Raw genomic sequence first — 25,000 nt, 5'->3', positions numbered from 1 at the left:
TCTCTTCTCCACCTCCATCATCCCTCATCCCTCGGTCTCACACAGGTACCTCTCTCGTCCTCAACCTTCCTATTCTTTCGTTCCTTTGCAACCCCCCCCAGCTTCCCTTCTCCCTCACATACTCTGTCCCACCACCCTCTTTGCTTTTTTCTTCTTCCATACTTTCATTTGTCAACCTTTTTCTCTTCACATGGTTCACCCTTCTCCCACCCTCCATCATCTCTCTCTCTCTCACACACACACACACACACACACACACACACACACACACACACACACACACACACACACACACACACACACACACACACACACACACACACACACACACACACACACACACACACACACACACACACACACACACACACACTTACTCTCTTTTCTCTATCTCTCTTATCTCTATCTCCTATGTCTGCTGTTCCTCTCTCTCTTCCCCTTGCTTCTTCATCTTAATCTTTCTTTCCTCTCTATCTCCTTCATCCGTTGTTCTGTCCTTGTGGAGTCTCATTGCTTCTCTCTATCTTTTTACTCTCTTCTTCTGCACTCCCCTTTCGGCCATCCCTCCTCCTTCCTCCTTCATTTCTCATCTCCCATTCTCAATCTCCTCTCTCTCTCCACAGGCACTCCTCTCTCCCTTGTCCTTCCCCCTTCTTCACCCACTTCCTAGCTATCACCCCTATTTCTACCTCTTCTTCTCTCTCCTTCCTCGTCACGCCTCCTTCTCCAGCTTTCACTTTCTCTCCCCTTCTCCTCCTGCCATCATCTTTCCTTTCTGTTCTGCCTGCGCCTCCTTTTTCCTGTCCTTCCCCTCAGCCATCGTGTCTCCTCTCCTCTCCTCTCCTCTCCTTCCACCATGAGTCCATGTTGCCAGATTGTGCAAGAGAAACAAGCAACCAGGTCTATGAAAACAAGCCTAAAAGAAGCGACTATAGGCCACATGAGCACTTTAAACCTATATGCATCCGCAATTTGAAAATGGCATTTGAAACTAGAAAGTACTGTTCCTGAAGAAACAGTGTGGGATCGCTAAGAATGTTGAGTATTAAGTAAGATGGTGTTAAAGGTATTACAGCATTAGTAGTGTTAAGGTTTTAAAGTATTAGTAGTGTTAAAGGTTTTAAAATAGTTCAAGTATTAGTAGTGTTAAAGGTTTTAAAAGAGTTCAAGTATTAGTAGTGTTAAAGGTGTTAAAAGTTTTAAAGGTGTTAAAGGTATTAAACCTATATGCATCTGCAATTTGAAAATGTCATTTGAAACTAGAAAGTACTGTTCCTGAAGAAACAGTGTGGGATCGCTAAGAATGTTGATAGTATTAAGTATTAAGTAAGATGGTGTTAAAGGTATTACAGTATTAGTAGTGTTAGAGGTTTTAAAATAGTTCAAGTATTAGTAGTGTTAAAGGTGTTAAAGGTTTTAAAGGTGTTAAAGGTATTAAAGGTTTTTAAGGTTTTAACGGTGTTAAATGTTTTAAAGGTGTTGAAGGTTTTAAAGTTATTAAAGGCGTTTAAAATTTTGAAGGTGTTAAAGGCTTTAAAGGTGTTCAAAGTATTAGTAGTGTTAAAAGTGTTGATATTGTTGACAGTGTTGAGTAGTTTTTAGTACTCAACGTGCAATATGCGTTTGCTAGGGTCTAATATACAATTGCTGCGGTAAAACAGTGGTTCCTAGGGTCTAATAAGTGGTTGCTAAGGTCTAATATGCAGTTTCTATGGTCTAATATGCGGTTGCTAGGGAACAATGGTGGTTGCTTGGGTCTAATAGGCGGTTGTTAGGGTGTTATTCAAATGGTAGCCGGTGTCCTAAGTAGGCAGAATGTTGTAGAGTTGGAACGGAGTTTATAGCCGATCTACAAGCTCACAGCCCGTTCGAATCGCGATTCGGGTCCGTGGACAAATACATTAATTTGGGGGTCCTTGACATGAAAATGTTTGAGAACCCCTGTTTTAAACAACATTAGGAAACAAGCTTGTTTACAAGCAACTTTACACACAAAAAAAGAAGCCCAAAATCACTTAGAATAAACAGACATGGCAACGCTGCATGAGTCATTTTGTTCTCTCTCCCTCCACTACACCACAGAGCCACTCAGGACAGACATTCATCACTGGCCTGTGGATGATAGATGCTGCTCACCGTGGCTCCAGCAGCCAGTTAGCCCCAGGTGACGCCTCATGCATACAGATATCACCTGGCTGCCTGTCGCTTACCTCTCCGCCTAATACCTGCCCATACTGTTCCAACCCAAATATATAGTAGGCCTACACTACACACAAACACCACACACATGCGCATGCGAATGTATGTACAGTATGTATGTATGTACTACAGACACGTAAACACATGTAGGTACACATATGACTGCTTGAAACTGCTGTCTGCTATGTGTGTGTGTGTGTGTGTGTGTGTGTGTGTGTGTGTGTGTGTGTGTGTGTGTGTGTGTGTGTGTGTGTGTGTGTGTGTGTGTGTGTGTGTGTGTGTGTGCGTGCGTGCGTGCGTGCGCGAATGTACACTAGCAAAGAATATATAGGTATATGTTATATTGTATATGCAAGATTGTGTTTAGAGAATATGTAGAATATGCATTAATAAGTGTGTTTTTGTGCATTCAAATGCTTGCATTCTCAGAGGTGTGAATGTGTGGTTTGTGACTGCTCTCACCTGTGTATGTACAGTATGCATATGCATGTGAGTGCATAGGCCTGTGCCTATTTGGATTAGAGCATCTGTCTGTATTTGGGTATGTATGTATTGTATACATGCTGTATGTGTGATGCAAGAATGCATTAAGTATAAGCATAATACCATAAGAGTGTGTTATCCATAAGCAAGTGTTTGTGCATTCAAGTGTTGCATGTATGTTTGGATAAGCCCATGTGCATATATGCACATTAACATTTATACATTTTTAATTCGGAGATAGTACAAATGTACACTCTCAGAGTTAAATGAACACTAAGAAGTTTTCTGTACATGGTACACGTGTGTATACGGCAATGTGTGAGATGTAGAACAAGCTGTAGATTGGTAGGTACGTATGTGAATTTCAGGGGAGTTAGGTTAATTGGCTCTGAAAGACAAGTGGGTGTGTCCCTCTCCTCTCTGACGGGCTTATTTACATTGCCAAGCTGCAATTACCCTAACGAATCACACGAGCAGGCCCCCTATCCTATTTAAGAAACCCCCCCCCCCACACACACACACACACACACACACACACACACACACACACACACACACACACACACACACACACACACACACACACACACACACACACAGAGGCTGCCCCCCAAACAGGTTTTCGTTCAATCATGCCAAACCTGTATTTTTCATCACCCCATCTCATTCACATGTTCATTACTAATTGAATGGGATCCTTTGCTAAGTCAATCAGTGGGTTTGTTGGATTTCCTCTATTAGCGCTTAGAGAGACATGGGACCCTTTCCAGCACTTAGCAATCACCTCCTTCCTCCTCTCCCAACTCTCCCCCCATGCTCACAAGAGGTGTTCTACCTTTTTATTTCTTACCATTATTGTTTTTTGTATTATTATTGTTTGTTTTATTGTTACCCATATATAAAAATTGTCTTAAAAAAGTATTTCTTAGCGCCATATGAAGCAATTCAAATATTCAAAATATAATACTGTCATAAAATGACACACATAACGTGTCAATTCCAATGGAACCCTTAGCCAAGGTGAATAAAGCGATGCAGGTGCATAGCTAGTGTAGAGACCTATAGTTAATGCGTGTGTATTCTTGAAAGCCAAAACCGACCACAAAGTAAAATCACTCAGTGCTAATATAACACAAAGGGCCCTAGTTGGACAAGCTATGGCGCAGGGCGCAAAGGCAGGGCACAAATAGTTTCGGGGGTGTTTCCCTTCCAAACTTTCTAGTTAGACAGTGTTCATCCGGGCGCATTGCTTAAAGGGTTGTATTTACACTCTGAATTAGTCATGGGTGTGTTTTGGGTGTTACATTAATTAAACCAATCAGGGTGTTGGCTCCTATTACCTTTAAGAAGCATCTGCGCCTTCATCATAGTGCACTGTTATTTATACGATGGATTTAGCAAGTTGGAGGAGACGCAAACTGATGACAAAAATTGCATTCCACCACCATCTATGGGAGCAACATTGATAATGTGATATAAGATGTCAGGAGACACGAGGGAAACAAAAGCAAAAACATCACCTGGAAAGGAGAGGCAGACCAAATGTAGTGGCTTTGCTTCTGCGGTCAGAATCACTGCAGTCAGATAGCCTAAGAGACATCTGTGGTATCTTGACAACTCAATATTCTCATGCTCGTTGGAACTTGTTCCGCAAAGAATTGAGCAACATCCCAAACGTAATAGCATATTAAGTAAGAGAAGAAATAACTCTGACTCAGACATAACCATAAACAACCCCCATATGCCCAATATAGGTATGTCACTATGACTCAGACATAACCATAAACAAACCCGATATGCCCATATATAGGCATATATGGAGATTCGGTTGTCCAAAGCCACAAACCCAACCGCTATGCCCATAATATGGTCATGTGCATATATGGGACCGACCGACTTCAAACTCGGCGAGCGCATTGGCAAGGACTCGGGGAGTGTGGTGCCCGCCCCGAGTTGTTCGGATATGCGGTTGTCCAGAACCGCCGATCCGACCGGTATGTCCATATATGGGCATATATGGAAATCCAGTTGTCCAGAACCGCCGATCCAAACCAATATACAGGGTATGGGCATATAATGACATTAGGGATCTCCATATATGGGCATAATAGGGACACACATACTGACAGATACAGAGATCTCCATATATGCACACACAGCATACAACAGGTATTCTGACAAAGCCCCCGACACTTTGACTCAGACATATCGGTGGGATCGGCATAACGTAGGCGTGAGGGCCGGGCAGCGGCCCGAACTCTAGTATATTAGAATTGCCTTAAGGGAGGACTGGCCGGCCGGTGGGCGGGCGACAGGCGTACCATGTCGCTATGGCTCAGCCATAACCATATAAGGAGTTCCGAATGCAACTATAGCCAAATATGGAGTGTCTTGTCTAACCTCAATGCGTCGTCATGGCATCAAGCGCAAACAAATCAGTCAGCTCCATATATGAGCACAAAAGGGGCATGCCCATATATGGGCATATACTGATGACATCAGCGATCTCCATATATGGGTATAAAAGGGATAAAGACTGACAGATACAGAGATCTCCATATATGGGCATATTGGTCGGATTGGCAGTGCGACAGTACAGTACAAGGCCCCCCAAGGCAAACCTCTAGTACAAGGCCCTTCCTGTATGGCTGTAACAGGGTCCCAGGCCCATAGGGCCCTTTTAGGTCTCTACAGGTACTTTCTTGACCAACAAATGCCATACAATCCGAGAACTGTGTTTGTGTGCCTACCCATATGGCCATTCTGTGTAGCGTGGAGGGGGCCTCAAAGATAAGTGGCCCCTGTGAGTCTTATGTCATTAGGCCATTTTCTTTTATGCAACGCATTGTGTGTTTGAAGATTGGCTATTTTTGTTATTCGACATATGGCGAAGTATATAGGGCTTAAGCAGTTCAATTAGCACTGAGGCTTTTAATGTGCAGCACCTTCAACCAAGCAGCGTCCATTAGACCACCACTCCCATCTCTTCAGTCAATCTCTGCCCTTCCCTCTGCCTGCACTTCCTATTCCAACAGGAATTTAATCTTTCAAGCCATCGTTGTTTTGCTTCGCCCCTATTTTTACTGCTGCTGCTGCTGCTGCCGTTTGGAACACCAGTGTGTCTATATGCTCTCTCTCTCTCTGCCCATCTCTCTTTCTGCTGCTCTCTCTCTCTCCTCTGCCTGTATCTCTCTCTCTCCCTGCATTTATTGCACTCTGTCTCTCTGCCCTTATCTCTGTCTTTCCTTCACAGTGAAATCCTCAGTGTTAATTTAAGTCTGAGAGTGTATAAATGTAACCACATGGATAAATTAACACTCAGGATTTTACTGTGTTCTCTCTTTGCCAGTCTGTCTTTCTATCTTCCTGCCTCTCTCTCTCTCTCTCTCTCTACCACACTCTCTGTCTCTGCCTCTCTCTCCCTCTCTCTCCGTCTCTCTCTCTTTCTCTCTCTCTCTCTCTCTCTCTCTCTCTCTCTCACTCTCTCTCTCTCTCTCTCTCTCTCTCTCTCTCTCTCTCTCTCTCTCTCTCTCTCTCTCTCTCTCTCTCTCTCTCTCTCTCTCTCTACCACACTCTCTGTCTTTCTGCCACTCTGATTTTTTGTGGTCTTTCTCTTTGTGCTGTACTGCTCCCCCCTCTCTCGTTTCACCTCTCTCCTCTCCTCTCCTTCTTCACTCCCTCACCTCCCCCTCACTGCGCTTCCCTTCCTCTCCCCCATTCCTCCTAAACCGCCACCACCCCCACGCCTCCCTTCTGTGTGTCTGTTGTGTCACACAGCTCCGTTGTACGTGCCACAGATTCAGATGGCAGTCAAGAGTTAGGCAGAGACAAAAACACAGAGACACATGTGCACAATCACACACACGCACACGCACACACACGCACACACACACACACACACACACACACACACACACACACACACACACACACACACACACACACACACACACACACACACACACACACACACACACACACACACACACACACGCACGCACACACACACACACACACACGTAGACAGACAGGCAGGCAGATGCCTGCATGCACACACAAACACGGGCAAACGTGTCGTGCACAAGACCGTGTACATGAAAGACAAGCACATACACACCACACAGACATACAGTACACCTACACTATACAAATACACATTGTAGTGTGGAACATTTGTTTATTTTCAGTGGCTTCTTTCAGCCTCAGAGCTCAAGAGCAAGGATAATGTAGTTGCACAGATAATCAGGCAAAACAGAATGCAGAAAATATTAATGAGGGGAGTATTCTGGGAGACTGAGGACTGAGGGAATACAGAATAGTGGAATACATAGGGGATATGGAGCAGGAAAACGAAACAGTCGGAGGGTGTGTGTGGGCATATCTGTACCTTTACTATGTGCTGTGACATGAACATACCGCTGTTGGGTGGAAAACGTGTATGTCCAAAACCGTTGCTTTTCAGGAAATGGAAAAAAAGAACCTGGGTTCCAATGGATCCAATGTAGTTATTTAGTCACAAGCTCTTGTTAATACTTTTCATTGATTCAATATTTATAAAACCCACAGACAGACTTAACCACTTTTCCACCTGTCATCTCTATGTCATTTTAAGCAAAACCATTTTTTCTGTACTTTTGTGTGACAGTGTCTTAGGACAAAGTATAAAATAGGCCATTGACTTCTGAGAAAAAAACAAACATAAAAAGATAAAATATGGAGATACAAGGTCTCTACGTGACAGCGACGGTATATGAAAGTGTTATGTTTTCTTTTTTCTTTTTCTTTTTTTTGGGGGGGGGGGGGGGTTGGGGGGCTTTGCAATGTGTAAAGAGGTCAGCATGAGATTATGTAACATTCTCTGACCCAACCCGTCCTATTTCTGACAGGGCAGGGCTGTAGACCTCCAGTCAGGGCAACAAGCTTGTCGGTGAATCTCTGGAATGAATGCATGAATGAATGAATGAATGATTCATTCACAACAATTCATAATTCATAATGAATTGTAAAATGATTACAACTATGAGTATAGGCCTATTATACTGTACACTGTGATCCTGGCCAAAATAAAATGTCAGTGAGTGACCAGCAATTATGACATATTAATATGATCCTTGATCTTTTGAGTACTTATGCGAGCCTATAACTGTAATTATACAATGGTATAAGCAGATTATAATGCATTATAAGTATGTTTGTAATGCATTATAGACATGGGATTCATAGAAAGTGTTATCAAAATGTAAAATGTTGTTTCTCCTTTGGAAATATTCATAATTATAGGATTTTGGTGTGTAGCACTATATTGGATCACTCCAATGTGGAAGGATACCATTGGAGTGACCCAATTACACTCACATAACCGTGGTTACACACGTAACCCTCAGTTTGTAGTTTAATGGTGAAGGAATGTTAAACGTTAAAGCTCTTCAAACCAGCCTATTACATTAGTCAACTAACATGGCTGGATGCATACAAACTATACAACGCCACAAGTAAAACAGAATTTCCAAATAAATAATGAATTTCAACTATGACATCTGGAGGCAAAACGGCATGGTGTTCACCATGAAAGCAAAATTAATCCATTTGGAATGGTTAGTTAGTAAAGGGTTTCTGTGCTTCTAGTGTGCATAATGCTCAACAATAAACGCTATGTCTTTTATTTACATTTGACCAGAAAGCTCAATACAGAAACATATGTTGACTTGGATATCAAATTGGAACCAGATTGCATGTCCTCTCCAAAACGTTTGAACAGTTACAAGATTTCCTTTTTTTTTTTATCAGAGTCACAAACACGAGTGGTGGTATAATTGGCTACACAGACAGTCTACAGATGTTCGTCTCTTTCAACCAGTAGAGTACGTTCAGATGCTGCTTTTCTGTCACCTTCTGAGATGAAAATTCTTGTTTTTCTTACTCCTGTCTCAAGTCACTATGGAAAGCTGGGTGAGCATAGCATTTAGTTGCTGCTCAGTGCTGGCTGACTCAGGTAAAATAGTTCTTTCTATATTAATCGATTGAATAAAGTTAGTATCGTCTTATTGAAGCTCAACTGGGCAATATTTATTATCATCTAAACTTAAAGAATAAGCTCAAGTATGATTGAGAAATTTAAATAGAATAAAACAAAAAAAGAATTTCTCAGACAGTGACAACATGCTTCTCCGACTGAAAATGGTTCCTGAGAACTAGACATTTTGGATCATAAAGAGAGCCTAACAAGACGAAAAACAAAGACCAGGTTTTAAGTAACAGCAGATGTACTCTGGTGTAGTGTGGAGAACTTTTCATTTTTCTCAGAACCAGGTTTTGGGTTTTGGGTCTGGGATTAAGTGATTGTCTGGTCTTGGGCCTGGAATCATTGGTTTGTCCGAGGGGTCTCACACAGAACATGAAAATGTAATTAAAATTCCAGTTTTGTTCAAATATGGAAACTGCTTTTACATTTGTTAGCACATGATTCTGATTATTTATTTTATTTTGTATTTCTTTTGGCTTTCTTCGGCCGCCGTTGTTTTCTCACTTCAGCACGCACGCACACAAGTCAACGAACAGACCGCTCATTCACAGCCGACTCACGGCTACATATTCCAAAGGAGGAAAAACAACGGTGTTTATAGGCTGTCGGAGGTGTACGTGGTATTGTGCCGCTCTACCTCTACTCATGTCCCAGGATGCAATGGTGCGTCTCTGGCTCCTGATACATGTGTTGTTGACAGTCTCGCCCCTTGGCCCAAACTACAGGGCCTCCTCATCCTCCCCTTTCCATGGGCCCCTCAGCCTCTTTCTCTCTCACTCTCTCACTCTCTCTCACTCTCTCTTTCTCAGGGTCTCTCTCTCTCTCTCTGTTCCATGGCTCCCACCACCCCTCCTCTTTCCATCCTTTCCCTGTGCTCACTGCCCATATCTTTCTCCTTTCTCTACACCCTTTATCCACCCTCCCTCCCTCCCTCCACCTCCTCCTCCACCCCCCATCCCTGAAACAGTGTGTGCAAGCACACACATGCACGCACACACGCTCGTGTGCGCGCGCGCACACACACACACACACACACACACACACACACACACACACACACACACACACACACACACACACACACACACACACACACACACACACACACACACACACACACACACACACACACACACACACACACACAAAAACTGGTACTTTACCTCCCCTAGGAGTTGTTCTTAACTCGCTGACTGGGTTAAGACTGAGTGGGTGAGTGGGTGAGTGAGTGAGTGAGTGAGTGAGCGAGCGAACGAGTGAGTGAGTGAGCGAGTGAACGAGTGTGTGTGTGTGTGTGTGTGTGTGTGTGTGTGTGTGTGTGTGTGTGTGTGTGTGTGTGTGTGTGTGTGTGTGTGTTAATACAAAATGTGTATGGGGGTTGGGGGAGAGTGTAAGTATTTTTTGTGTGTCTATGCTGCTGACTCCACACATGATCCCCATTAGAGGCTGGCGGGAGCAGGCACACACACACACACACACACACACACACACACACACACACACACACACACACACACACACACACACACACACACACACACACACACACACACACACACACACACACACACACACACACACACACACACACAAATGTGTGCATGTTAGTAGACACAGACAGTGGAGCTCTGTGGGGCCTGTTTCCACTTCAAGCCAACAGTTCACTAAGGTGGGAAGTTCAATTTACAATCTTTGTGCTCAAATGTTTCATCAACCAATTCAATATTTCCTAACCACGACAAAATTGTAAATGGATTAGCAACTGATTTAGTTGATCTAGTCGTATGAAGTCTGATTTATGTGACAGTGTATAAATTAAACACATCATAAGACAGCATTTTAAGTTCAGGTTGTGGTGGGCATGGGTTGTGTCTGTGTTGGCCACACAGATATGCCCATATATGGACTGGACAACGCAATAACCCCAGTAACGACGGGTAATATGGACATTCCCCAACAGTACCAATCCCCCAGTTATAATAATCCTGTCCAGATAGGTATGATGATGACTGTATGATACAGTTAAATTATAGTGACGCCATGATGAATACTACCCCCCACCAAAAACAAACAAACAACAACAACCACATTGCACTCAGCACTCAAAGGACCACAATGGAAACTAGAAAAAGTGCTCCTCGGAGCACAGGTCTCCGCCAGGTCAGGTAGGTTATTGTGGGCCAGCAATGTTCGGAATTCACCAATCAGGATGGAATATGAAAAATCGGACGGATCCGTCTTGATCACTTGACTATAGAGATAATGGGTACCGATTTGCGTGATGTTTTGACAAAATGTGTAGGAGTAATATAAAGGAAAAAACATTCGCAAAAAAACGTCCTCCTGGTGGCGCTATAATAGGGCAATGGTAAAAGGGTGGCAGTTGTTCCTCAACATAGTGCGAATGAGTGTGCAAAGTTTCACCACAATCGGACGCTGCGTTCATGATTTGCGGCATTTTGTTCAAAACGGGCCACTCCTGCAAACTTTAGATCTCAATCTTAGCCAGTCAGGATGGAATATGAAAAATCAAACAAATCCGTCCTGATCACATAACTATAAAGATCATGTGTACCGAGGTGCCTGAGATTTGGATAAACTCTGAAGGAGTAATATCATATATTGTTTTACATAAGTCTGCCTCCTGGTGGCGCTATAAATGGCAGATGTGGGGAAAAAATCTTGTGGGAGTGTGCATACAAAGTTTTACATAGATCCGTACAGTTATAGGTAAAAAAGCAAATCAGCCTGTTATAGCGCCACCATTTTTTTTTTAAAAGATATTTGTTGGGGCTTTAATGCCTTTATTTGGACAGGACAGTAGGCTGACAGGAAATGGGGAGAGAGGTGGGGGGAGACATACAGCAAAGGTCGTTGGGATCGGGCGTTATGCTGTGTTCATGATTTGAGGCATTTTGTTTAAAACAAAGCACTCCTGCAAACTCTGGAAGCCAATCTTAGCTAATCAGGATGGAATATGAAAAATCTGAAAGACTACTTTCATTTAATGACTATAGAGATTACTCAAGTCAATTTTGAGTGAGAACTTGCACTTGGTAACAGACTTGGTAACAGGCTATTTCTACAATAGCAGAGAGTCTATCCCCGTTTCAGCAAAGCGTTAGACCCCTGGGAGATGGATTGCTGAGGTGGAGCGCAACGCCTACCACAAGGTCCCAGTTCTTATCGCACGACTTGCCACACCCAAGCCGTGCTACTCACACGCTGAGTTGGTGGTGCCCGGTATCGAACCTGTGACCTGACTGTATCCTCATTTTTGCTGTGAAGAGAAGTAATTTCAATTTAAACAGGTCTCTCTAGTTTAAATCAAGTCAGGTTTAAATCAACTTTTCCAATGCTTTTGGAGGGAAGTTGTCTTGCAGTATCCAAACAATTAGCTACAGTTCGCTAGTATTGGGGACGTAAGACAGAGGGTCTGACCATGTGAACACAACCCCAGGAACAACATAGAACAGCACAACATCTAATGATTACATAATACGGTGGGTCTCTCTGACCACATGAATACAACACAACACACTACAACAACTACAGTACAACTGCAGCTTCAACTCGAATACATGTCGCCTGCAGATGTTCTCTGGCAACATTAGCTGCAGGAGCATGGTGACGCGGTGAAGAACATGAGCATGTGAGGTGGAGTGAGGCAAACTGCTCAACGCTGGCAAGACCAAGGCAATGATGGTGGACGCACGAGCAAGAGTGTAACACCAGTCCCCCAGCATCATACACGGAGAGGTGGTAGAGATTGTGGACCCACAAGTTCCTAATGACACTCTGACGGTGTCTATTTCTTCTGCATAGTGCACTCTATTATAGGGTGTAGACTGTCGTATACTATTGTCCATTACTGTCCCAGGCCAAAGGAGTGGCAGAGACTATGTTTTCGCCCCTGTCCGTCTGTGTGTGTGTGTGTGTGTGTGTGTGTGTGTGTGTGTGTGTGTGTGTGTGTGTGTGTGTGTGTGTGTGTGTGTGTGTGTGTGTCCGTCTGTGAACAGCTAATCTCCGGCACTGTTGGCCCGGTCGACGTGAAACTGTGCACATACACTCCCTGGAGGCCAGAGCAGAACCTCTGCCACAAATTGGCCTGTTATAGCGCCACCAGGAGACAGATGTTTGCAAAAAAAAATATATATATATTACTCCTACAGTTTTTTATATTTTCTCCATACATCACGCAAATCGGTACACGTTATCTCTATATTCAGGTGATCAAGTCGGATCTGTCCGATTTTTCATATTCCATCCTGATTGGCTAACATTGGCATCTAATGTTTGCAGAAGTGGCTTGTTTTTTTAACAAAATGCCTCAAATGATGAATGTAACTTCACATTGGCCTGTTATAGTGCCACCAGGAGGCCAATTTTTGCTAAACAGTTTTTTTGTTATTACTCCTACAGATTTTATCCAAACATCCCGCAAATCGGTATACATTATCTCTATAGTCATGTCATCAACCGATTTTATATTTCATCCTGATTGGCTAAGATTGACTTCTACTACCTGGCCTGGCGAAGACCTGTGCTCCGAGGAGCACATTCTTCTAGTTGATGGTGTTTTTTGTGACGTTATTCTTCTTCTGACTCCTTTGTATCGCTACCCTTGCTGTATCTTACGGTACTTCCCTTACTCTGTATCTGTACCTTTACTGCTGTGCTGCAAGGTGTTGGGTCAGGTTTTATGAGCAGTAAAATGCAGTAAAATCCTGAGTGTTAATTTGACTCAGAGTATTATACCACTTTCTCACTGACGCAACGACCCAGTTAAAACCCACGTTTGCTTTTGGTGTGCATGGGTAAACAATGATTATCCGAACCAGGCCCATGACCAAAGTGTTATGTATGTCTGACAGCGCTCTGCTGCAGTGAGGGGGAACAGGGGTTACTCTGCATGGATTTCGATCAAGGAACCTCATTGGTTATGACTGAGGTGCCAATTGTATGACTGAGTAAGAAAAGTACGAACAAGCAAACAATTGTGCAGTATTCTCCCATGGTTGTAAACCACCACAACACAATGGATAGTCCTGCGGTTTGATAGGATAAGATATAATTTTCCAAAATGGAATTTGGGTATTTACCGGCCTGGTTGGAACTCATTTACGGTCCAATCAGATTGCTTGACTGTAACTATCAACAGGATAATGTATGGGGGGAAAAAATCATCTGGCAGATCTTAACCAACAACATCATGAATGCATGATCCTAGAAGCCACTCCCATTGTCATTATAGCATTTTTAAAGTGAGTGACAGCCATGTTATAAAAACAAAATCTGTTCTTCAGTTATGTGCTTATGCAAATAATAAAGCAGGATCCTTTAACTTGTTTCATTGCTTCAAACCCTCATATAGAGGTAATGAAAAAAAGAAAAACAGCACAACACTGTAACAACAAGACCAAGGAGTGATTCTGGAATCCACCATTCAGAAAAGGACAAATCACATTATATTAAATTGATTGAGGGCATAATTTGCAACATATTACAGAAAGTTAACTTAAGTGTAAAATAACATTTAGCCAGCATATGACAATATTTATAGATGCCGTAATATAGACAACAGACAGGTGCATACAGTAGTGTTTTCCACATATAAACGACAGTAGCAGCAAAAAACAAAGGCAGTAGCAGAGATAATCAGTTTTAAGTCCTCATCTAAACTACACCCAGTCTGTCCAATGGCTGCTTGCCCTGGGGATTGCACTGGACTTTTAATCCACTTAAAAGCAGAGGTCCCTGCTGCTGTTTCTAAGGGGCTTGACCCGTGTTATGTGTGTACACGCACGCGCACACTCACATGCACATACATGACGGCATGCACCTACACACATAATCAAAAGCACGGACATACATCTTTGCGAATGCACGTGCACATACATATCTGAGAACACACACATACAGTAGTAGTACAGTAGTAATCATGCAGCCTTGAACACACACACACACACACGCGCGCACACGCACGCACACACACACACACACACACACACACACACACACACACACACACACACACACACACACACGGACAGATGAATGCCTGGGCACCCATAAACTAATACATGCATGTACAAATGGAGGCATTGCACCAGCATTCACTCACTTCACTCACTCACTCACTCACTCACTCACTCACTCACTCAAATCTCTCTCTCTCTCTCTCTCTCTCTCTCTCTCTCTCTCTCTCACACACACACACGCACACACACACAAGCACGCACAGTCAATAGGCGCTGTGACAGTATGGTATGTATTGATCATGAAATATATAATAATCCTACTAACGAGCCAAGTCCAGGCAAGGCTTTACATTGTCTGTGTTCATAACACTGTCAGAATGAAAGCTCTAATGTAAGCCAATAGGAAGCTTCAGGATTGACTGGGACAGCCTAATGTTAACTGGATTTATTAAAGAGGGGTCAACAGTCATTCCGCTATTGTTCTACCCGACCTAGCTGCTATGTAGGTCTTCTACCAGACTGTGCGTGTGTGTTTGCAAGAGACAGAGACAGACAGACAGAGCTAGTGAGCACGAAAGAGAGGCAGGGGAGAGAGAGAGAGAGAGAGAGAGAGAGAGAGAGAGAGAGAGAGAGAGAGAGAGAGAGAGAGAGAGAGAGAGAGAGAGAGAGAGAGAGAGAGAGTTCTAAGTTCTAAGTTCTCAACCCGGAATATCATGAGAATTTCTGCAGGAATTTGTCCTAGCCTACTTATTTAGGCCTACTTTTAAATGTACTGCACTCTATACTTAATCAACTGCGAAAACCAATATACTGCATATATTGCTTAATATTAATATGGCATTAGAAAAAAATGCTGGGGAAAAAAACAAAAAATAACCAACAAAAACATTTTCCACAGCTATAAAACATGATTTCCACTCATGTCTAAATGGTTTATTTTGTGCTATGGACATGCTGTCATACTTTTTCTCTTCTTGCACCAACGTTCTCGTTATCTAATTTGAAATGTACTAATTCCTTATTCTTGCGGAGGGAGGGTGAACCACTGACTTGAACAGCTGCTTCATGACCCAAAAAACTGTCAGTCTTTCCCTGGAATAAATTGTGGAATATACCACCTTTGGGTACAGGGGGAGCGCGCAACGTGAAATCTCTCACATGCTGATATTTCCTGCCAATACTTTGCTTTAGGAGTACCAAAAACAGAGTTATAGGTTCATAAACGTAACAACGTGGATATTTAATCATCGCCCCGGTGGAAGAGACAAAAAAATGAGGAATTAATGGGAGCGTTCGGCCCCCGTGTTTCAGTGCTGTGTTTCTAGAGGACCCATAGTAGAATCAATTCAGCGAGAGGGGAGCTTGAAACTGTCCGCTCATGCTTTCCTCCGAGTTTGAGAGAAAGAGAGTTGCACTGAACTGAACACACAGACACAGACCAGTCCGCTGCACAACACACACAACAGCCAGCCTCCCTATTCTTGCTGGTTTTCGTTGACTGACAAATAATCTGAATGTTTTAAAGCAGTGGTTTTCAACCCTTTTCATATCAAGGTCCATTATTTATTCTGCATTTGAGCCACGGACCACCATTTGATGAGATTTAGCCTCTCAGACCCCAAAGCTTAGAAAATGTTGTTATCGTTGGATACAATTTTGTCCACAATTCCATGGTACCATAGGAGAGACAACAGGCAAACGTTGATCAAAATAACAATTCTTTAATTAAGTAATGCAGATGTTTTACAATAATTTAACGTAAAATGAACACTTTCAAGAGTTAAAGATCTAATAAGGGTCCATTTGGTTACCAACTCCCAATCATTTAGCTGGGGACCACCTGGAGCCCCCTCAAGGACCACTGGGTGGTCCCCGGACCACTGGTTGAGAACCACTGTTTTAAAGCAAAAATAATACATCATAGGCAGTTCAACATTGTTGTGTTCACTTTAGGGCTCCCCTGTTCGTTTATATCGATTTATATAGCATTTTGCAATTTGCTCTTGTTTTAAAGTATAGGTTCTTTAACCTTGAGGAGCGTCGTGTAATTGCACAATGTTGCTAAACCCGGACAGTTCAAGATCATGATTGATAATGATCGTCCAGACTGAGGTTCTCTTCTCTCCCTCACCCTGTGTCTGTACCATAGGGTCTGTACACTGTATGTGGGCGCGTGCGTACGCGTGCGTGAGAAGAAGAGAGGTGTATCATCACGTCGAAGTGAAACTTTCCGAGGACTGGGAGGAGGACATCAATTTTAAATTAACAAATAACCTTCCAAAAAAGATAGATCATTTACATGATGATCAGTTGTGGTTAATGCAAGGAACAATATTTAAAAAATGGTTTAACATACTTTATGAAACAAAATAAAGTAATCTCAATCACACAGTGTCAATGTCACCCACAAGACCACACCACTTCTATTGACAATCACTCACGCCATTCGCAAATCACCTGTCCTAAACGATTCAATGGTCATCATAATAACCTTAGCCAAACTGATACAAACAAACTGTACAAACAACAGCATACAAACTTAGTACCACAGCTAACATACAGTAAGTGAAGATGTCTCCCTGCCCTGGCATATTATCTATTCTGCATTACCCCCCCCCCCCCCCCCCTCCCCACCAACACAAATAGTTCCTCTCATGGGTGCAGCAGAAGTGCAGCAAGCAAGTGAAATTATACTGGGATGACATGCCGTTTAGGTCTATTGCACTGGTGAAGAAAGAAACCAAGCTCAGATCAGTTAGCACACAAACTATATTTGAACTTTTACTTCCTGGGGGAGACTTAATTTGTCAATAATGCCGTTTCCTGCTTCAAACATTATTTAGTCCTAAACATTCACAGTACAGAGTCTCCTTCTGCTGGTCACTGACTGAGCAGCTCCACTGGGGCCGATTGGGGTTGCATACCTTGTTCAAGGGCATTGTGGTGGTTGTTGAGGGAGGGGAGAGCATGTCTCTTTCACTCCTCTGTGAAGGTATTCACTGCTGGAATTTTAACCGGCAAACCGCCACCCATCACAAATTCACTTTTCTAACAATCAGGCTACTGTCACCCCATAAAGATAAGCAGGGATATAAATGGTGTCATATTTCATTTCTTATCAGAATCTGAATCAATTTACTGGACAAGTATGTTTGAACACAGAGATTTAGACTTGGATGCATTCAATGCTCACAGTGCCGAAATCAAGAAATATGACATAACATTTATTTCTGTGAGTGACACAACATTTCCTAGTAGTAAACATTTAATCCTCAAACTACTCCAGTGCAGCTGCTCGGTGGCCAAAACTTGAGAGTACAGCTCCCTGGTGTGAATTTGTGTAACTGTACGAATAAGAAGACATTGCTGAGAATGCTCAGCAAAAACAAAGTAAAAAAAAAAAAAACCTTGGTGCACATCAGGTAATGCCCCTGCAGTGTGAGCGTGGTAACATTTAGGGTCAAATGACAGAGGGCAGTCTGTGACCTACTCACCACCACCAGGCTGCTACACCTGCTGCAGGCATCTGGGTGATCAAGCGATGAACATGTGGGGTTTTATGTTACGTCATCACAGTCTAATGCAGACTCACGGATAACAACAATGTGTTATTAGGGGCCATGCATATGAATGTCAATGCTACGTGCTTTTGCGTTGTGAGTTCAAACATGCCGCTGGGACGGTGGAGCAACGTGCATGCATATGTACACATTACGTGCATGTGTTTTCAGTGTTTATTATGTGCATTTGAGCATGCAAGTATTTGTGCATAATGCACTCATGTGTACATTTGCATTTGCATTTGTGTGTGTGCGTGTGCGTGTGCGTGTGCGTGTGCGTGTGCGTGTGCTTGGTGTGAGGGGTGTGTTTCCACGCCACCAGCCCACCAACCAATGTCACCTTCATAGGTGGCTCTGTCGTAGGAGCATCCTTCAGAATGAAACAGATTAGCTTTGCAGGCAGGGATGTTGATGAGGTCATCACTTCTCAAGGTCACACCTACACACATACTAGCCATGGGCCCAGTGGCATTAAAGACCCCTCCTCTCCAGAGCCTATAGAGGCTATACTCTACCTCCTGCCTGTGTGCACATCTGAATGAGCCCCAATAAGCCATATGCAACCGGATAAGCCATATTATAATACCCAATGATGGGACTGTCTTCTCCTGGCGCCCCTCGAGACCGCCTTAACCCTTCTCATAGATCTAAGCAAGGCTGGATAGTCTGATGTTATGTCATACAGTACCGATACTTTCCCTTTTAACTCCTATAGATACTTAATCTTGGCATGCTGATTTGAGCAACATGGGATAGTCCTAAACTTCGTTATGCAATGCTTGACCACTTGAATCGTAGCATCTCTATTCTGGAAGGAACGCACGCCGAAAACTGCAGAACTACATTATCACAAAACATCACGTTTTGTGAGCTTGTTTCATCGACTATTTTCAGCAGACATTTGGTGTAGAGGGAAAAAAGAGCAGACCAAGTGACACTGATCAACTAAGTATTAGTTTACAAAGTATAGGGTTTAAGTGGTAATGGTGACCTGAGCTACATTTTCCTTTGTGAATGCTCCCTGCTCGTAGATTGGAATACATGACTGGATAGATATAAGCTGTGTAATACTAGTGATACCATTGAACAATAACACAATAACACAACTGGCAAGTACCAGTTCCAGTTTCTAGGTCCACGTTTTCTTATCTCTTCTATTTACCAAACTGAAAAGCTCAGATTAGATGTACAAATGTGGTTTACATTACTCACCAATATGTTGATGTTATGACTAATTTCTTAGAAACCTGGAAATAATTATTTTCCCACCATTAATTTTGGCATGTTGGCAAATACGTTCACAAAAGCTCTGCAGTTTAATGAAGGACGAAACAATTCCATCTGCCGTGTGGTCTAACTCATACAGTGGAATTCTACCATGCAGAGGTGCAAGCCTGCACCCACTGTATCCTGCACTAGTACTTGAGGATCTTTCCCTGTTCCAAAGTTTCTCCTTGGGTAGGAGCAACAGTTACTGTGGTAGTGTGTAGAGAGTGTGCAAAAATAAAGTGCTTGTATAATGGCTTGTATGATGGACTTGCACAACGGCTACACAATGGACATGTACAATGGCTACATCTGTGTGTATGCCCAGCTTGCTTCCACTGCCTCTCCATGGAGGGCCTATCTCCCCACTGTACAGTGCTACATCTCACTCTGTCTGAGCTCCCCTCTGGAGACAATGAACACATTGAGGCAAATCTGTTTCCACAGCCTGTGAATAAGAGACAGCCAGCTTTGTTTAGCACGACGATGCACACACACACACACACACACACACACACACACACACACACACACACACATATGCGTTTATGTGCGTGTTTATGCGTGCAGCAAGAGATACAGAACAAAAGTCTGTGTGTATAGACACTCAAGTATTTGTGTTTGTGCGCGTGCATGCTTTTTGCAGCCGCGTCGTGTGCGTCATGCGTTTGCCATGTGAGTCACCCAAACCCCCCCCCCCCAGCGTGCGCGCACAATTGCGCAGGGCTTGAAGTAGTGAGTAAAAAAGCAGTCTCACCTCCCCCCTCCCTCCTCTGTCTCTCCGCTCTCACTCTCCAGGCCTCCACCATCACACTCCTTCCTGTGTTCCTACTCCGCCACTACCCGCTGCCCAACAGGTTGCTCTGTAAATAATGAATCGCACACACAAAGCGTACCACATCCAGGAGTTTGAAATACGAGACAGATTCAAAGGTGCGCTTGGTCACCGGCAGCAGTAAAAGGAACATTATCACAGATAATGTGTCCTCCCCAAAAGAAAAACGATAGCTACAGAGTAAAATCCTCAGACATTTTAACTCTGCAATCGTAAAAATAATTAGCAAAGAAGGATCCATTTGGGTCTCTTTTTGTCTTCTTTTTGTATATTAACACTAAGGATTTTACTGTGTAGACTGTAGAGATAGATAAATCAATCAAACTGAAGCGTGCATCTTCTACCTTAGTCTCTCTCTCAACCCCCCCCTTGCCTCTCTCTCTTTCTCTCTCTCATCAAATATGCCAAGATGATGAGAAGGCCGAGACGGCATTTGAATAATAGCTCAGTCCCAAATAGTCTCTTCGGTGGCCTGCTGGGATAATTGCAGGTGAGCCTTGAAGGGGCCAGGCAGAGAGACAGTACAGAGAGACAAGTAAACACATAGCTGACGTCTGTGTGCGATGATGACTAAACGCCGTGGTGACTCTATTCCGCCTCACCACTATGAGGGCCATTAAAAGAAAGCAACAGACTAGGCTATTCTAAACATCCCGCTCTTTGGTGGGTTTCTCGCCCCTACCCTGTGCTCACGCCAGGGGGTCAAATTCATTTGTACCCACAGAACGTCATGCTTGGAATGTTAAAACAGCACTAACGCTTAACTGTCTGAACATTTATTTCACGTACACCATAATCCCACTTGTAATGAGGAGGACCCCCCCCCCCACAAAAAAGAAAAGAAAAAAGTTTTACCATCACAATCTTGGTGTTGTGTTTTCACTGCAAACCACAACACAGGAACAGAGAGCTTTTCTTGTCATTGAAATCTTGAGGTTTTTGGATGTACTCCACCATCTAGTGGCTGTCTAAGTGCTGTTACACTCTTGGGCTAGGCTATAATATACACTGGATTGATGTACCTTGATAGCTGAGATGAAGGGTGAGATAATTCCTCTTTCAGCCGTACATCAGTATGAGAAAGATGATCCTGGATGGATGAAGATGACCAAAAAATGATTTTTTTTCTCCATTCATACATTTTTATCTTGAAGTTCATTTCAACATAATTTACAGCAGTTTATAGTAGCCAGTACAGTTACTACCACTTCTACTTCAACTATTAATAATAATAATATAAAAACTGTTTTCATTGAAGGTGAGATACAAGGTATAAATGTGCCACAAAACAAAAGATGACTAAATCAGATGAATCACAGAGCAACAGTGACAAAAAGAAAGAAAGAAAGAAAGAAAGTGAAAACACACAACTTTTGAAGGAAATTGTACAACACAGACTGCTTACATTGGTGACGTATACAGTAACTGTATTCATTATATTATAAATATATTATCACTCTGGCATTCGTCGTTGCGTGAGGGCCATGAATGAATGCCCGGGTGATCATTTGTTTATTACATACCCAAAGCCTTATTAAGTCACAAAGACATCAAGAAAATGGCATTTGAACCATGCAGCAACAGTGACGGACATGTTTAACCACATTTCCATCCACAGCATCATCGTTCAGCACGTGGGGGCACTTTAGTCCACTGACTGGACACTGGACAGTCCCACCCTGAGCAAGCAATTTTGCGACAGTGGCAACGAAAAACTCCCCCTTAACTGGAAGAAACGTCAGGCAGACCATAGGCTCTAGGCTCAGTTGTCCCCTTCTCTATCCTTTTACAGTATTACCCCACTCACCAAGGGCAAATAAAGGTTGGGTATGTGACAAACTATAGAATACACCACTGTTTCTCAACGTCGGGTCTGGGGACCACCAGGTGTCCAAATGGACGCTTTTGGGTCTGAGAGTTAAATAAACACTCAGAATTATTTTACAGTGTATATCGGGGTCCTGGGGATAAACATGAATGGAATCAAATGGGGGCCTAATGGACAGTATATATATATATCAAACTGGGGGTCCTTGAAATTAAAAACGTTGAGAATCACTGGTATACACTATGTGAGAGATTATGTCTGCAGCACCTGTATCATTGTGAGGTCAGTAGTATGTGGTCTGTCCTTCAGCTTCACTAATTCTCCCTGCTCATCTTCTGACATTCTCATAAAAGTAAACTGATGCTACTGCATTCCTCTTCCGCTGCCAACAATTCATACCCACAGCACGTGGGGAGACATGCCAGTAGTCATATTGGAATGTTTCACTTGAACACACATCCCCCTCCGTTGAGAAGCAGCATCAGTTAGAACAATACTCAACTCCATGGATCATTGACAGTCCGCTCGATTGTCTTCAATCGCAATTCTACTTCCTTTATGTCCCGTCCTCGTCCTCTTCCTCCTCTTCCTCTGGTAGGCTACCCGGGCAAGGTTCCATGGTAACAGCGATGCCCATACCACTGCGTCCGATGGGGATGTCAGTGACATAAGACCACTCTTTGGTCTCTGGACAGTAGCACTCGATGCTGGACAGGAAGCCGCTCTGGTTAAAACCCCCTGACGCACGCACGCACACAGAAGGAAAGAGAGAGAAAGAGAGAGAGACAGAGATTGAAATTTTGTAGACAGACAACTTTCTTCTTAATCCACATTAGAAAAAAAGTTGTAAATTAAAAAAAATGTCTAATAAAATGTAAAACTGTGCTGGTATGAACTTGAACCGTTGACATCATTCATGTCAAATCGACTTTGATGGACCGCTGAAGGATCGCTACATTGTTTCCCAATACCCTGTTGTTAGAGGGTCTACAATGAACTCATCACTATACTATGCGTAACAGCGTGTGCTGTTTTGTCATGACTGTGTTGCCTGGATGATTTATGCCAGTTGTGCTTAAAGTTCTTCAGCCAAGATACAATGTGAGAATTGTTCTTTTGTTCTCAGAACACAGGCTGATGAAAACATATTATTACTCCTCAGCCCACCAGCAATGGACCTGCCATACGATTTGAGTTACAACATATAGATTAAGATTCCCAATTTTCTTTCTGTCATAGCTTCAAAATGAGAATTCACAGAGTTTTGTTCTCAAATTAGATATCCACCATTCGATTACAGCAACACCAGCTCTCGGAAAATGTTTGATAGCAGAATAATTCTATCAACATTATACCTAATCATAGTAGTTTTAAAAGGATGGCAGACAACATAAGTCCTTTTCTTGCTAAAATGATGACACTTTAACAAACGGGATCCTCTAAATTTGAGAGATAATAAACAATGAGTTTGAGCAATGATTTAATTTTTTTCATACAGAGCATTTAGTAGCAGAACCCCTCAATACCTCAGAGTTTAACACTCCATTTAATCAAGCTGGGGGATTGGAGATGCGACTCACCCAGTACAAATATGCGTCCCTGGTAGACGGTGACTCCGTGTGCGCTGCGGCAGTGCTGCATGGAGACAGCAGGCTCCCACTGGTTCCTGGAAACGGTGTAGCGCTCCATGGAGTTCAGCTGGGTCCGACCATCATAACCCCCTATGGCGTACAGGTAGGAGTCCATGCACACTAGACCTACAGACACAGAGCAACAACACTGGTAAAACTGCACAGAGCTGGAGAAGAGACACATTATGTAGTGTCACACTTTTAATGTTTTAATGTTTTTTTCAAAAATAGCCAATCTACAAGCTCACGGAGCTTGTGGCTTTTTTTGCCACATGCTTAAGTGGATAAATACACACAAGTACAATTACCCACACAGAAGCAGATCCACATACCTAGTCCGCTGCGTACAGAAGACATGGGTGCCAGTTGGTGCCAGGTGTTGGTCTCAGGGTGGTACTTCTCAGCCGTATTCCAGCGGGTCTCCCCATCAAAGCCCCCCACAACATACAGAGCTCCCCCGCATGCCGCCACCCCGGAACCCAAACGAGCCACTGACATCGGGGAAACGTAAGACCAGCGACTGGACTCTGGATCCCACCTGACGGACAAAGGATAACTGCATAGTGATTCAAGTCAAAAACTATGAGAATCTGTAAGGGTGTGTTCACGCTAGCCAATGCTATCTAGAGCACTTTTTCTGCTGAAATGAAAAAAAGAATAAGTGTTGTAGCGTGATTGACTTCAATAGAACTGTAATGTACAGAATACTGAAGAAAGTAGTTGTAGGTGTAGATGCAAAATTAATCAAGATTGAGCAACTGTATAGCATATTTATCAACTAAAATACACGTTTCTGCTGCCTGAGATGAACGCTGAGGACTTTGTGTTTCTCCTCCCCCGCCTGTCAGCTCTGCTGTTGGGCACGGCTGCTGCTTTGAGTCACCTGGAGCTCACACTGCTGGACCACAACTTGCTCATTAATTGGAATATATTAATAGGCCTGACTTTAAGAAAATACATGTCCACGATGAATATAGCGAATATAATGTAATTACATTAGGATATCATAGGTGGCGCGGCATCTAGGCTCAATGTAGCCTGACAGCGCGTCGCGGGCGGAGCCCGACAGCCTTTGCGGGCATAGCTGAGTGGTTAGTGAGCCCGCCTAGGGAGCCAGAGGCCCTGGTTGCCCCAGGTTCGATTCCAGGCCAGGCCAGCATATGTGTCGATGAAACGAAATTTGTCCCTGAGCAAG

The 25,000-nt window shown here is 43.2% G+C and overlaps 1 protein-coding gene across 3 annotated transcripts in view; it reads right to left on the bottom strand.

The window, feature by feature from the left end:
• Window positions 1-21,545: 21,545 nt before the first annotated feature.
• The window catches only part of keap1a (kelch-like ECH-associated protein 1a), a 38,305-nt gene continuing 34,850 nt past the window's right edge, over window positions 21,546-25,000 (bottom strand). For all 3 annotated transcript variants that reach the window (XM_084044211.1, XM_084044209.1, XM_084044210.1), the window contains exons 10-12: window positions 24,138-24,343; window positions 23,755-23,931; window positions 21,546-22,912 (exon numbers count right to left, since the gene is read on the bottom strand). In XM_084044211.1, coding sequence (XP_083900337.1) covers window positions 22,731-22,912; window positions 23,755-23,931; window positions 24,138-24,343 — 565 coding nt within the window. In that variant the 3' untranslated portion in view covers window positions 21,546-22,730. The remainder of the gene's footprint in view (window positions 22,913-23,754; window positions 23,932-24,137; window positions 24,344-25,000) is intronic.

The sequence above is a fragment of the Gymnoscopelus microlampas genome (genome assembly GCF_963454915.1).
Source record: "Gymnoscopelus microlampas genome assembly, chromosome: 20".
Classification (NCBI taxonomy): Eukaryota; Metazoa; Chordata; class Actinopteri; order Myctophiformes; family Myctophidae; genus Gymnoscopelus; species Gymnoscopelus microlampas.
Note: the sequence above shows the minus strand (reverse complement) of the source record. Positions and strands in the feature narration are given on the sequence as shown.